Here is a 12500-nt window from a genome sequence, read left to right as displayed (position 1 = left end):
CTTTTTTTCATCATCATTAATCGTTGACAACTTCTTAATTGTCGACATTATCAACCACTCCTTTTATCATATACTAATTTCTTATCGATATTGTCAATAACTGTATTAACAGCTTCATCATCACCCTTATAATTAACAGTGTTATCAGTTTTATCATCATCATAACCAACATTTTTAATATTTAATCACAAACATTTTCAAAGATTTTGTTAACAACATTAGCAGCAGCTTTATTAAATGAACATTGTCAGCATCTTTATTATCAACTTTATCAACCATTCGATTATCAACATTATTATAAACCCTCTTGGCCTGGTTCCATACTGAAGTCATTTCCATATTTGAAAAGTAATAAAAAATTTGTTCTATTTTTCAGTAATCCGTCACATTTAAAGTATAAGCTTTGAAAAATTTCATTATATCTTTGAAAATTACCGTGAAATGGAATTTATTAAGGTTTCAAGAATGCCTTCAGTTGCATTTGAAACCTCATTTAATCTCGCAAAGTAAACTAAAATTCAAGTTCAAAGTTTTTTTAAATATGTTTAGTTTATTCGGAAACGTTGTTAAAAATGCTTTAAAAGCGACTCTAACCGCACAATTAAACTAAAAAAAGTTATTGCATTTAGATACGTCACTTGAATAAAGGATGAATAAATAGATAAATAAATAAATAAATAAATAAATAAATAAATAAATAAATAGTAAATAAATAAAATAAAATAAACAGGAAAGTCCAGGTTAAACTTTGACCAATAGTTTTCTTTAATTCACTTTGGCGTCTTGGATTTTTGATTTTTCGAATTTATTACATCAAAAATACTTCTGAATTAGTGTCCATTAATAACATAAGATTTAAACACACACACACACACACACACACACAATGAATTAGTGTCTATTAGGAGCTGATATAGTTTATAGTTTAAGAATTTCTATTAATTCTCTTATTTGTAGCAATTAATAGACTACTTAATGTTTTAGTGTCTGTTGCTCTTTTAGCTACAGGTTTTCTCTTATATTAAAAAAAATTGCTATAATATTTCTCCATAAAATTCTTCAATTGCCATTCGCTTTTCAAAGTAGATGACAGTAATTGTTAATGATTGATAATTAGCTTTATGCATGTTTGACATCTCTTTAGTCTTGGTAAATGTTGCTGAAGGCTTACGTTAGTATTTTCAATTTAGATTCTTCACCAATTTACAGTTACTTCGCAGTTTAAGCTATATTTATTAGTTAAATAATGCATGTGTCACATTTGCAGCAACTGTTTTGGGGGTTTTCTGCAATTTTTCAAAGGCTTCAGTAAATTAATATATTTTTTTTCAAAATTGCATGTCACATACCAGCTATTTATTGGTTCCAATCACTCATTAGTTCTTCTTTCTTTTATTCACATAAGGTTTATGGTTATTTAATCTCACCTTCCTTTCACTTTTGTCTCGTCCTTTTGGGTGATGGTGCTGTTCGTGTAGTGGAGTTTGAGAAGGGTATGTATCCTATGTATAGCCTGTGTATATGTATCTTGCTAATCCTTCCGTTGCTTTGCTGCTTTGTGCATTTTTCTTCTTTTTAGTTTTGCATGCATGTGTTTATTTGGCTTGTATTGTTTTATTTTGCATGTTTTTTTTTTTTTGTATGTATTTGCTTTGTTTTTTATGTGTGCCTTCCATTCATGCATGCAAGTTTTTCTTTTCCATGTCAATTTTAACTTTGCATGTCTTATATATGTTTTTTTTTTTTGCATGTTCGCTTTCCTTTTCTCATTGCATTTTTTTAGCAACTATGCTTAACTTATAATTTATTTTGTAGACATTAATTTTCATACCGTTTGAATTTTTTTCCAACAGTATCATGAATTTCAAGTCTGTTTGATTTCCATTACATACGAGATTACATTATGTACACACAAATATCTCCATACGCGTTCTTTTGCTCATGTGCACGATCTTAAATTTTTTGTTTTGTTGCCTTATGAATATAAGGACACACTGTCTTGTTTTGTACCAAATTTTCTCGCATTAGTGCTCGTTATAGAATAATTTATCTTGTCATGCTCTATAAAAATTTCACACAAGATATGCATCGTACAACCCAGTACAAAATTTTATGCGTTGCATTCCTCCATGAAAAATTGAATGTACTAAATTGGATCTATGATGAAGCATATATCAGATTTGCTACCTATAAAACTTTTTACCATTACATAAATCCTCGTGCATATGCATACCCCGGCACGTTCTAAAGATGTCATGAACTGCATTGGCCCACAATAAATTTCTATCTACTGTTTGGTTCCATGTGACCATCACCGAGCAGTCAGCGCCTCAGTGGCGTGATCGGTATGGTCTTGACCTGCCAACTCAGTGGCCGCGAGTTCGGTTCTCAAGCATTCCATCGAGGTGTTAGAGATTGTGTATTTCTGATGATAGACGTTCACTCGACGTGGTTCGGAAGTCACGTCAAGCCGTTGGTCCCGTTGCTGAATAACCACTGGTTCCATGCAAAGTAAAAACACATACAAGATTACATGGATCAGACAGCGAGTTGAAGGTGTCCCTCCTCCGACCTTAACCCAAGGTCGACTGCTCACCGCCTCTCCTCTCATTAGGAAGTCAACCCTGACGTGTTCCGAATACTTGACCTGAGGGGCATCATCCTGTCAATTCTGTCAGGGGCAGAATGCTGGCCTCACTACTACAGTGCTTTGGACCATTCCAGCTCCATTTGAAGCTTTCTGTAAAATTCTGATTGACTGATGTGATATGTAATGAAAGCTCTTTCAGTTTCTTTATTAACTGCCATTGCATAATGCTGGCCTCACTACTACAGTGCTTTGGACCATTCCAGCTCCAGTTGAAGCTTCCTGTAAAATTCTGATTGATTGATGGGATATGTAATGAAAGCTCTTTCAGTTTCTTTATTAACTGATATTGTAATCCTCCAATCCTTCAGCTCCACTTCATGACTGAATGAAGACCCAGAGATGGGCTCCAGTTGTCATTCTTGAGGTATTGTCGCAAGGCAACCTTGAGATATTAACTCATCTTATAATATACATAATTTTGGTCTTTTTTTGATAAACGACCTCAAAAATCATCTCAAGAGAGATCTGACCGATAGATGAACTCGTCGTAAATGTTCCCTTCTCCCCAGCTGCATGATCTGGCCCCAGCATGTGCAGCTTGTTAAACTCGAAAGATATCATTACCTCAGTACCGCCATTCCGTTCAAGGTTGCGTATCGGCAATTATTTCATGTTCTTGAGGATTATTTCTCAGAAATTTGAAACTGGGAGTGACTGGAGGAAGAATAATTCTCTTAGAGGGCATCAGTGTTCATGGAGTAGATGTAACTCCGTCTCCAAAGCACCCCTTTCCCAAACCACTGACCACCATATGTAACGTGGGGATTTGAATTGTCAGTAGCAAAAGAACTTGCAGTCACTGAATTATAATTATTCATATTATTCAGAAACGAACCATATTCACATGGAATTAGTCCACAGGGCCCACTGACTTGAAGAAATTTCAAGCTTCCAAAGAATATAGCGTTCATTTGAAAGAAGCAACAGAAGGTAATAGGACATACAGAAATAAGTGATCAACTATTAGAAAAAATAAATTAACACAATGAATAAATAGATGAAAAAAAAGAGATAATACAGCATCTATTCTTAAGGACAGCCATGCCATTCTTAAGGAAGAACACCTGTATATTGGCGGAAGCAAACAGGTTTTTTCACCAGAACGAAGATTTGAGTACACGAGAATATCATTATCCGTGTTAGGAATTTCGCTCTGGGGCGCAATGTCCTTTTCTGAACAGTATAATAAAACACTTTTTGATTCTATTCTTTATCCTTGGTTTTATTTATACATCATACATTCTCCAAGAATTATTACTATATAATTATTATTATAATTTTTATTCTGTTCATTAACTAATGCAAAAATACTCTAGAACTTTTTTTATTCTATTCTTTATCCTTGGTTTTATTTATACATCATACATTCTCCAAGAATTATTACTATATAATTATTATTATAATTTTTATTCTGTTCATTAACTAATGCAAAAATACTCTAGAACTTTTGGTCTTTGGGTTGCACCACTTATTCATGGTAAGAGTGATTTTGTAACTCTCTCTCTCTCTCTCTCTCTCTCTCTCTCTCTCTCTCTCTCTCTCTCTCTCTCTCTCTCTCTCTCTCTCTCTCTCTCTCTCAGTTCCCATTTGCATAGGCATTTCCTTGCTCATCAGAAGTCAAAGAATATAATTAAGGCTTCGGCATCGGGCAATTTAGAATGTTATGCCAAGTCAGTGGCGTTGTTGCTAGGTCAGGAGTTTCGTCTTAATGAGAACCAGACAAAAAAGACAACATCCTTTTGACGTAATTGCGTACCTACTACAGGGAGGTGTTGACTAATCCCTATGGCTCTGAAAAGGAAACATAAATGAATATGTATTGGACGTATGTATACACGCACATGCTGAGGAAGAGGCGTGTGGTGGGACTATAAACACACACACACGTACGCATAATATATATTATATATTATATTATAATATATATATATTATATATTAATTATATTAATATATATATATATATTACATATATATAAATATATATATATAAATGTCCTTTAATATTCTATTCGCTCTACCTCGGAATTATATATTTTCATATATGTTTAACCGAAGGGAAATTTATTCAGCGATAATTGAATTGCCGGCCGACGGGCACGAACCATCGACATCTTCAATTCCAGGACTGGCAGTGAAGCCTTAGCCCACCCCGTAAGCTTCACTGCCAGTCCTGGAATTGAAGATGTCGATAGTTTCGTTCCTGCCCGTCGGCCGGCAATTCTATTATCGATGAATAAAATTCTCCTCTTCGGTTAAACATATATGAAAATATATTAATTCCGAGGTACAGCGAATTAGATATTAAAGGACATTTGTAGTTCGATATAGGTGTATGAATCACGGTAATGTGATATGACTTATATATAATATTATATTATTATTATATATGCTTACTATTGATATATATATTTAGAATTTATTATAATATATATATACTATTATATATAATCTAATATATATTTATATAATTATATATATGATACTTTATGCAGGTCATTACACAATTTGCACACACCCATATTATATATATATATATATATATACTATATATATATATGTATATTTTTATTATATATAATATGGGTGTGTGCAATTGTGTAATGACCTCATTAGATCGATGGCATGGTATGTTAAGTTAAAATCTATTGTGCCTCTTTTGTTGTAAACATTGAATTAGGTACTTGGCAATCAGCTGACTGTCGAGGATGGAAGGGCCATTAGGCCTATGAAACCTTAAGCCCAAAATACTAGTTAAGAATAAAAAATGACATGATACAAATGGAATAAGGAACGAACGAAAGCAGATCAACATGAGCAACCTCTGATGTCATCTGAGCAGTGCCATAACAGAGAGAAACCTCAAACATCAAGGATCTGATCCCTTAACCTGATTCGCGAATGTTTACGTGACCAATGGAGCTTCTCATGTTGGCATGATAATGATGATGATTCAGCAGTGTCTCCCGAAACGTTCTGCATTCACACGCGTGTTTGCTTTGCTTTGCTGTGCTTGTCGTGACTGAAAACACGCTGCCTAGAATACGAGGCTCAAGTTCAAAGAGAGAGAGAGGAGAGACGAGGAGGAGGAAGACAAGGAGAGAGAGACGAGAGAGAGAGAGAGAGAGAGAGTCATCCCAGGGTGAACGTAAGCTTTTATTTTCTCGTTCGTGGGGCCAACTGCAGAACAAGGAAACTCGCTGGAAAGACCTGCTTTGAATGTTTTTAATCAAAATTTAAGAAGACATGAAACCCTGTCTTCGTTTCAAAAGGCAGCATAACATACATTAAGTCATTAACTCATTGCCAGAACGATGACATGCGAAAGTAAAGAAAATTAGACCAGACGGTAGATGGGAAACCGGCCATTTTAGCGGCACCGTTCTTGTCCACTTGTTCGTAGCAATAAGAAAAGGAGGTGGTCGCTTATCACTCTGTCCTATCTGAACAAATGCATCTGGGGAGACACACACACACACACACATGCTCGCCATTGAGGCAGATATGAAAAGTAATTCGTTCCATTCAGGATCTGACGAGGTACTTTTCAGAAGAGGTTCCCGCCACTTCTCTCGAATGCAGCTGCTGGGCGGGAGGGAACTCGTCTTGGGATGAGGGCGGGAGGCTTAAGAGTCACATGAAAGGGTTCAGTGAATCGTGAGAGATACGGGTAGTACTATAATAGTTAATTTGGAATGTTTCCTTTTTTTTGGGAGTCCGTAGTGGTAGTACTACGGTTATGGAGAAATGTTTTTAAGGTAGTTTAACATTTAGGGTGAGATGTTTTTCGTACGAAGACTAAATCTTGTTTTAGGTTAATTCTAATGTTTGGGTGAAGTGTGTATTTGCTAGTACCATCGTTAGGACAAAATGTTTTTAACGTTCTAATCTTGAGGGTGATTGTTTTAAGTTGAAAGTATTTTATTCTAACGATATTAAGTGTTAAGGACGGAATATGCTTGGTGCACAAATGTTTGATTGAAAATAATTTTATAATACTGGTATTTACACTGACGAGTATTTTTGGGCAGTACTAAAGTTTAGGTTTTATAAAAGTGTACTTAGACCAGCTGAGACGTGGTCAACAAAGAAGGCTCAAGAAAGGAAGTTAAAAGTGGCAGAGATGAGGGTGTTGAGATGGATGTGTGGAGTCACGAGAAGGGATAGGATCAGAAACGATTATATTGTAGGGACAATCAGACTCAAAGTGGTAGGAGTGTCAAAGAAGATGCGGCAGAGAAGATTGCAGTAGTTTGGAAGCCTTTGGTCATGTCATTCGGGGAGAGGAGGATCATGTGTGGGGAGAGGAGGATCATGTGTGTAGTAGAAGGGGTCATGGACGTGGAGGTGGTTGGGAGGAGGAGGAGGAGGAGGAGGAGGAGGTGGAGGAGGAGGAAGGGAAGGCAAAGATTCAGATGGAAAGACAACGTAGCAAATACCATTCGGGAAATAGGGTTAAGAGAACAAGATACGCAAAATAGAAGATGGAGAAGGCTTACACGGAACAGCGATTCCATAATGGGTAAAGGCTGAAGACAAAGAAGACTAAGGTTAAGCATAAACTGAACGTGTTTAATGGATGGTTCTAATTTTAAGACAAGAATAGCTGTGTTTTAGGATAGTATTAATGTTCAGAGTAGCTACTTCATATCGGTGTTAATGGAGACTATTATAGCATCTAGTGTTCATTTAATGAATAGTTGTAAAATGTCTATGGAGCGTATGAATACATCAACGTAAATTTTATTCTGAGGAAATCTTGAAATAAAATGTATTGCTTAAAACAAGCAGGCGGCCTCGTGTCAGCGCGGACTCTCACTCTTCAGAGTAACTCTAAAATAACCAAAATATAAGAATGTTAAACTGAATGAACCAGAGCTATAGTAGGTTCACAATACCCGTACATTTGATGTCTACGCCCGTCCCTTACGACGGTCCTGATTGGCTGTTGATAAGCCAATCACAGAGCTGGAAACTCTTAGTCTCTCTCAAGAGTTCACATAGACAAGATGTATGTTTTACCTCTCCTGAGAGATACTTTTGAAAGACCTATCCCTTAGGAGAGGTGGAAAATATATCCTGCCTTTGTGAACTCTCGAGAGACACTGAGACTTTCCAGCCTGAGCCGTGTGACTGGCTTATCAACAGCCAATCAGGAGCGTCGTAAGGGACGGGCCTAGACGTCAAATGCACGCTTATGTGAATCTACTATAGTATATATAGAACTAGGAGATCACAACTAAAACGCAAATTTCAAATGGCTGCTATAATCCCAGGTGTCGTTCTCTTGGCAGAATACTTGGCAGTGAAGAGCTTCGACTTGGCGATAGCGAAGAACAGCACCGAGCACCACACGGCCGAGTACGAGCTCGTCGAGAGAGCGGAGCCGCGTCTCGTGGTGAGGAGAGGCCAAGAATTCACGATCATCTTGCAGACGAATCGACTTTACGACGCTGAGAAGGACAAGCTCTCCCTTGTGTTCAACGTGGCAGGTAAAAGGGCGCTTGGGGTAATGGAGTGTTGGTGATATATGATGATAGCATTTTAGAGGAGTTTAAACCGTTTGGTCAACTAGTATATTTTGTACAAGGGCCAGAAAAAGTGATCAAATGTGCTTTTTAAACAAGATTTATGCGGATCTTTGTTTTTCTGCAGTACTCAGTATTTTATGTTTCTGATTTATTATTAAAGGTATATTTTTCATTATTAAAAGAATCTGACTTCTTATATTCTAATAGAATTTTATTGCAGATGGTAAATGAACAAAATAATCAACATAATAATAGCAGAAATTGTAATTGAACCGTTATATATGGAAAAAAAACTAACAATAGTAAAGTGAAAATAAAAACACTGGAATTAATTTTCTGTTTTTTATGAGTCTATGAACAAAATTACAATATAGTAATAAATCTAATTTGGTCTATTCACCTAATAATAATAATAATAATAATAATAATAATAATAATAATAATAAAGAAATCCACAGTGATATACTTATGTACATTATTTTGCGTTCCTCTGGATCAAAACCGTTTAGATATATCGAGGTTTAGTATATTATCAGTTAGTAGTGAGGAACTCTAGAATTTTATATAAAAATACAGCTAGAGAGATTCAACAGGAAATGTCCGTCATTATAGGTACCAGTGTTGATTTCTTTACTCCATTATTATATTATTATTATTTTTGAAGGTAGGAGACCCTCTCTCAAACATGTTTTGTTAAAGATGATGGCAGCATCAGTGGAATGAATTTGATATATGGTCTTTCAATTCTTCTTATTATTTCTTCTCATCAGGGCTGATATTTGCTCAATAGCTGGCCGATGTTCATATCGGTCGGAAAGAAGGATGTTTTCTAAAAAATAATAATTATTGATATGATAACAAAAGTGGTTAACAAATCTTAGTCTAAGGGTGTAACGGAATTCCAACGTTTCCAACCGTATCATCGGTTCATTTTCAAGGAAAGGTGAGCTTGAAACTGATGAAATGGGGTCGTTCGGCGGTATTTATTGTGTCCAAGGTGCTCTGTCTGGATGGGCGCTGCATTTTCATTGGCTTGAACAGAAGGATTAAGTCCCTGAGTCAAGCCGTTCTTGCAGAGGTGGAAGCTCCGCACTGCTCTTCTCGTGCGGACGCTGGAGACTGGGAGCGTAGTATTGGGAAAGGTCATTGCCGATAGACGGGGGCACCTGATTGGCCCGTTCGATCGGCTCTATGGTGCTGGCGGGCGGCGCCCTTCGTGCCACCGTCGGAGGAGTGAAGTCTCTTGGGTGGTGTTGAGGAGGGTGGGTCTCTCCTTCCCGATGTGTAGGGCCTCCAAGAGGCGGAGGCGACGGTGGTCTGCTGCCTTATCGATAATTCTGATATTAGGAATAATGTCATTCCTAATTATCCTGGTATTGTGGACGTTTTTGGCATGATTATGGATGGCGCCTTCCTGAGCGTGGCAGGATATCCTCTTCGAAAACAAAATCGCATAGTCGTCATACCAATGTAAGCGCCGGGCATTCCCGGACAGGGCATTTGTAACTGGTAGACAACGTTAGTTTTCTGAGAGGGTCCTGCAACACGGGGGCTGGATTGTTTTTTCATAATCAGGCCACTGGTCTTCCTTGTTCTTGTAGTAAATTATTAGTTTCACTTTTTTCGCAGGGTCCGTGGGGAGACGTTCCTTTCTATGATGGTACGAAGGGCTCGCTCGTCCTCTTTGTATTTCTTATGAAATACTCCCTTGTAAAAGAGAGTGACGTCTTCAAGGGCGGCGGGACGACGGCTCTGCTGATACCACTTATCGATGTTTCTGCGAATGCATTTAGTGATGTCCGGTTGGAATACCGCCGTTGTTAATTAAAACTTGGGCAACACGTTCTAATTCAGTGTGCGTGTCCTTCCACGAAGAGCAGTGTGAGAGAGCTCTCCTGATGAAGGCGCTGATCGCAGTGCGCTTGTATCTCTGGACACTCGCTCTCGCCGTTCAGGCACATGCCCAGGTTTCGTGGGTTTCGTATACACCTGTGTACGAAGCGCTCCTCTTGTTGCCCGACGAGGACGTCAAGGAAGGGGAGGCGACGGTCACGGCAATGTTTCGATGAAGTTGAGTCTGCTGTGGTCGTGGAAGGCTTGTCGCAGGCGCTCTATTTCTTCCACGTGCTGGCGCTGATGAAAGTGTCGTCAATATACCGGACGTACATAGACGGCTTCCTCGATGTTGGCGAATACCCGACGTTCCACAGCACCCATGTAGAAGTTCGCGAAAAGTACTCCGAGGGGAGAACCCATCGCTTACTCCGTCTTTCTGTGTGTTACATATGTCCTCTGTGGGTGGAGAAAGGGGCCTTTTTTGTACAAATTTCAAGGAGTTTTCGATGAGGCATGCTCAGGGATGTTTAATGGGGGCGTGGAGTCGTCTCTATATACACGATCCAGGATTATCTGAATTGTTTCATCCACGGGACGTTGCGTGAAGAGGGACTCCACGTCCATCGATGCAATAACTCCTCGGGGGGTGTCGTTTTCAGTGCTTCTAAAAACTCGGCAGATGACTTCAAACTGTGGTCATCTGGAACATAAGGAGTCAAAATAGTATTCAATTTCTTCGCAAGCTGGTATGTAGGAGCGGGAATTTGGCTAATAATGGCTAATAAGGGGCGTAACGGGTTCCCTGGTTTATGGGTTTTAACGTTCCCGTATATGTAGCCAAGGTCGTAGTCCCCTACGATCGGCAGCAAGTGAAGGGCATGGAAGCTGCATTGACAGTCTCAATAATCCTATTAGCCTCACGTTTAATGTCATCTACCGGGTTCTTGGTGATCTCTGGAATTTGCTGCTGTCTGCCAGTATCTCATCCAACTTGTGGTGGTATTCTTCAGTGCGGATGAGTACAAACGCAGCGGTTTTATCGGCCCGACGGACGGTGACATCCTCTTATGAACATCGGCCAGCTATTAGCAAATATCAGCCCTGATGAGAGAGAATAATAAGAAGAATTGAAAAGACCATATATAAAATCAATTCCACTGATGCTGCCATCATCTTTAACAAAACATATTATTATTATTATTATTATTATTATTATTATTATTATTATTATTATTGTTGTTGTTGTTGTTGTTGTTGTTGTTGTTGTGGTACAAGTAGCACTGATACTAATTTTCATAAGACTATACATTTACCCTCTGCCATCTTTCGCTTATTCTCCTCAGACGCCAAGAAGCCCAACTTCGGTAATGGAACTCAAGTTGGCGTTGGTGTCGACATGGAAACCTCGAGTGGCTGGAAGACTAAGCTGGTCTGTGCGGACGAAAACTCCATGACAGTCCAGGTATATAGAAATTAACTTTTCATTTTTTTGTCTGGTGTTGGTAAAGTCTCCCATAGTTTTACAGAAACCTGAGGGCCACACCAAGCCTCCTACTCCCTTTCGCGCTCCTTACCACATTCTCTGGTCATCTTAGGGCAAGAGACTGGTGGCATAAGGCCTCCTTAATCTAAAACGATTAACAAAACAACCAGTCACCAGGAGCTGGTTCTTTTTTTTTTTTACTACTGTCAATGTTGTTTAGCCGGTCCATGAAGGGAAGCAGCTGTGAGTTATTGTTTTTTTTTATATATATTATTGAGTTTTCGTTTACAACTAACTTTTGCTTTGTAATATATTAAGTGTGCGATTTACCATTGACACTTCAGTCTCCAAAATATAGAAATAGAAATAAGGCAAGTTCACTTTTTTGCTGTTCTACGGTGGAGCAGATTTGTTGACGAAACACTTTTTTGGTTTTCTTTATTGTTCACAGCAAGCAATATTATCCTGTGGTAAAGTTTGCCTCCAAATGTCCTTGACACTGAATTGAAAACGATCGAAATAAAGCAACTTTCAGTGCGTTTTTGCAGTCGAGAAAGTTTTTGAAATGAAGCAGGTTTAGTTTACATCGAAATGAAGGAGATTTATGAGCTGGTTCTGCTAAACTTTATTGCAATACAACTGAGAACAGCTCTTAGTTATTGTATTTAATTTTTCCATTATTATTGAACAAGCGTACTGGCTTGAAGCAAAAAAAAAATGTCTGAGTTGTGTGACAATTCACACACATCTTACTATAATTTCTTTCCAATTAGGTCATGACATCCGCGAAGGCAATCATTGGCAAGTGGAACTTGGACGTCGACATCCAGTCAGGAGACACAGTCCACAATTACCCGTGCAAGGATGGGTTCTACCTCCTGTTCAATCCATGGTGCAAAGGTAAAGAAACAACAGGCCAATCTGAGTCTTGTCTTGTCTTGGAGCAAAGCCTACACTCGTATTCAAATGTATATGGAGCTATATTAACTAATCTAATTTCC

At 38.2% G+C, this 12500-nt stretch overlaps 1 protein-coding gene across 2 annotated transcripts in view; it reads left to right on the top strand.

The window, feature by feature from the left end:
• LOC135197135 (annulin-like) overlaps window positions 1–12500 on the top strand; it is a 68543-nt gene that overhangs the window by 41466 nt on the left and 14577 nt on the right. The window contains exons 2-5 of one of the 2 annotated variants that reach the window (XM_064224105.1): window positions 1479–1493; window positions 7944–8141; window positions 11360–11478; window positions 12273–12399. In XM_064224105.1, the coding sequence (XP_064080175.1) occupies window positions 1479–1493; window positions 7944–8141; window positions 11360–11478; window positions 12273–12399 (459 nt within the window). The remainder of the gene's footprint in view (window positions 1–1478; window positions 1494–7943; window positions 8142–11359; window positions 11479–12272; window positions 12400–12500) is intronic. The other variant, XM_064224106.1, reaches the window with a different exon arrangement.

This window comes from Macrobrachium nipponense, chromosome 18 (assembly GCF_015104395.2).
Source record: "Macrobrachium nipponense isolate FS-2020 chromosome 18, ASM1510439v2, whole genome shotgun sequence".
Lineage (NCBI taxonomy): Eukaryota > Metazoa > Arthropoda > Malacostraca > Decapoda > Palaemonidae > Macrobrachium > Macrobrachium nipponense.
This window is presented reverse-complemented; position numbering and strand designations above follow the sequence as displayed.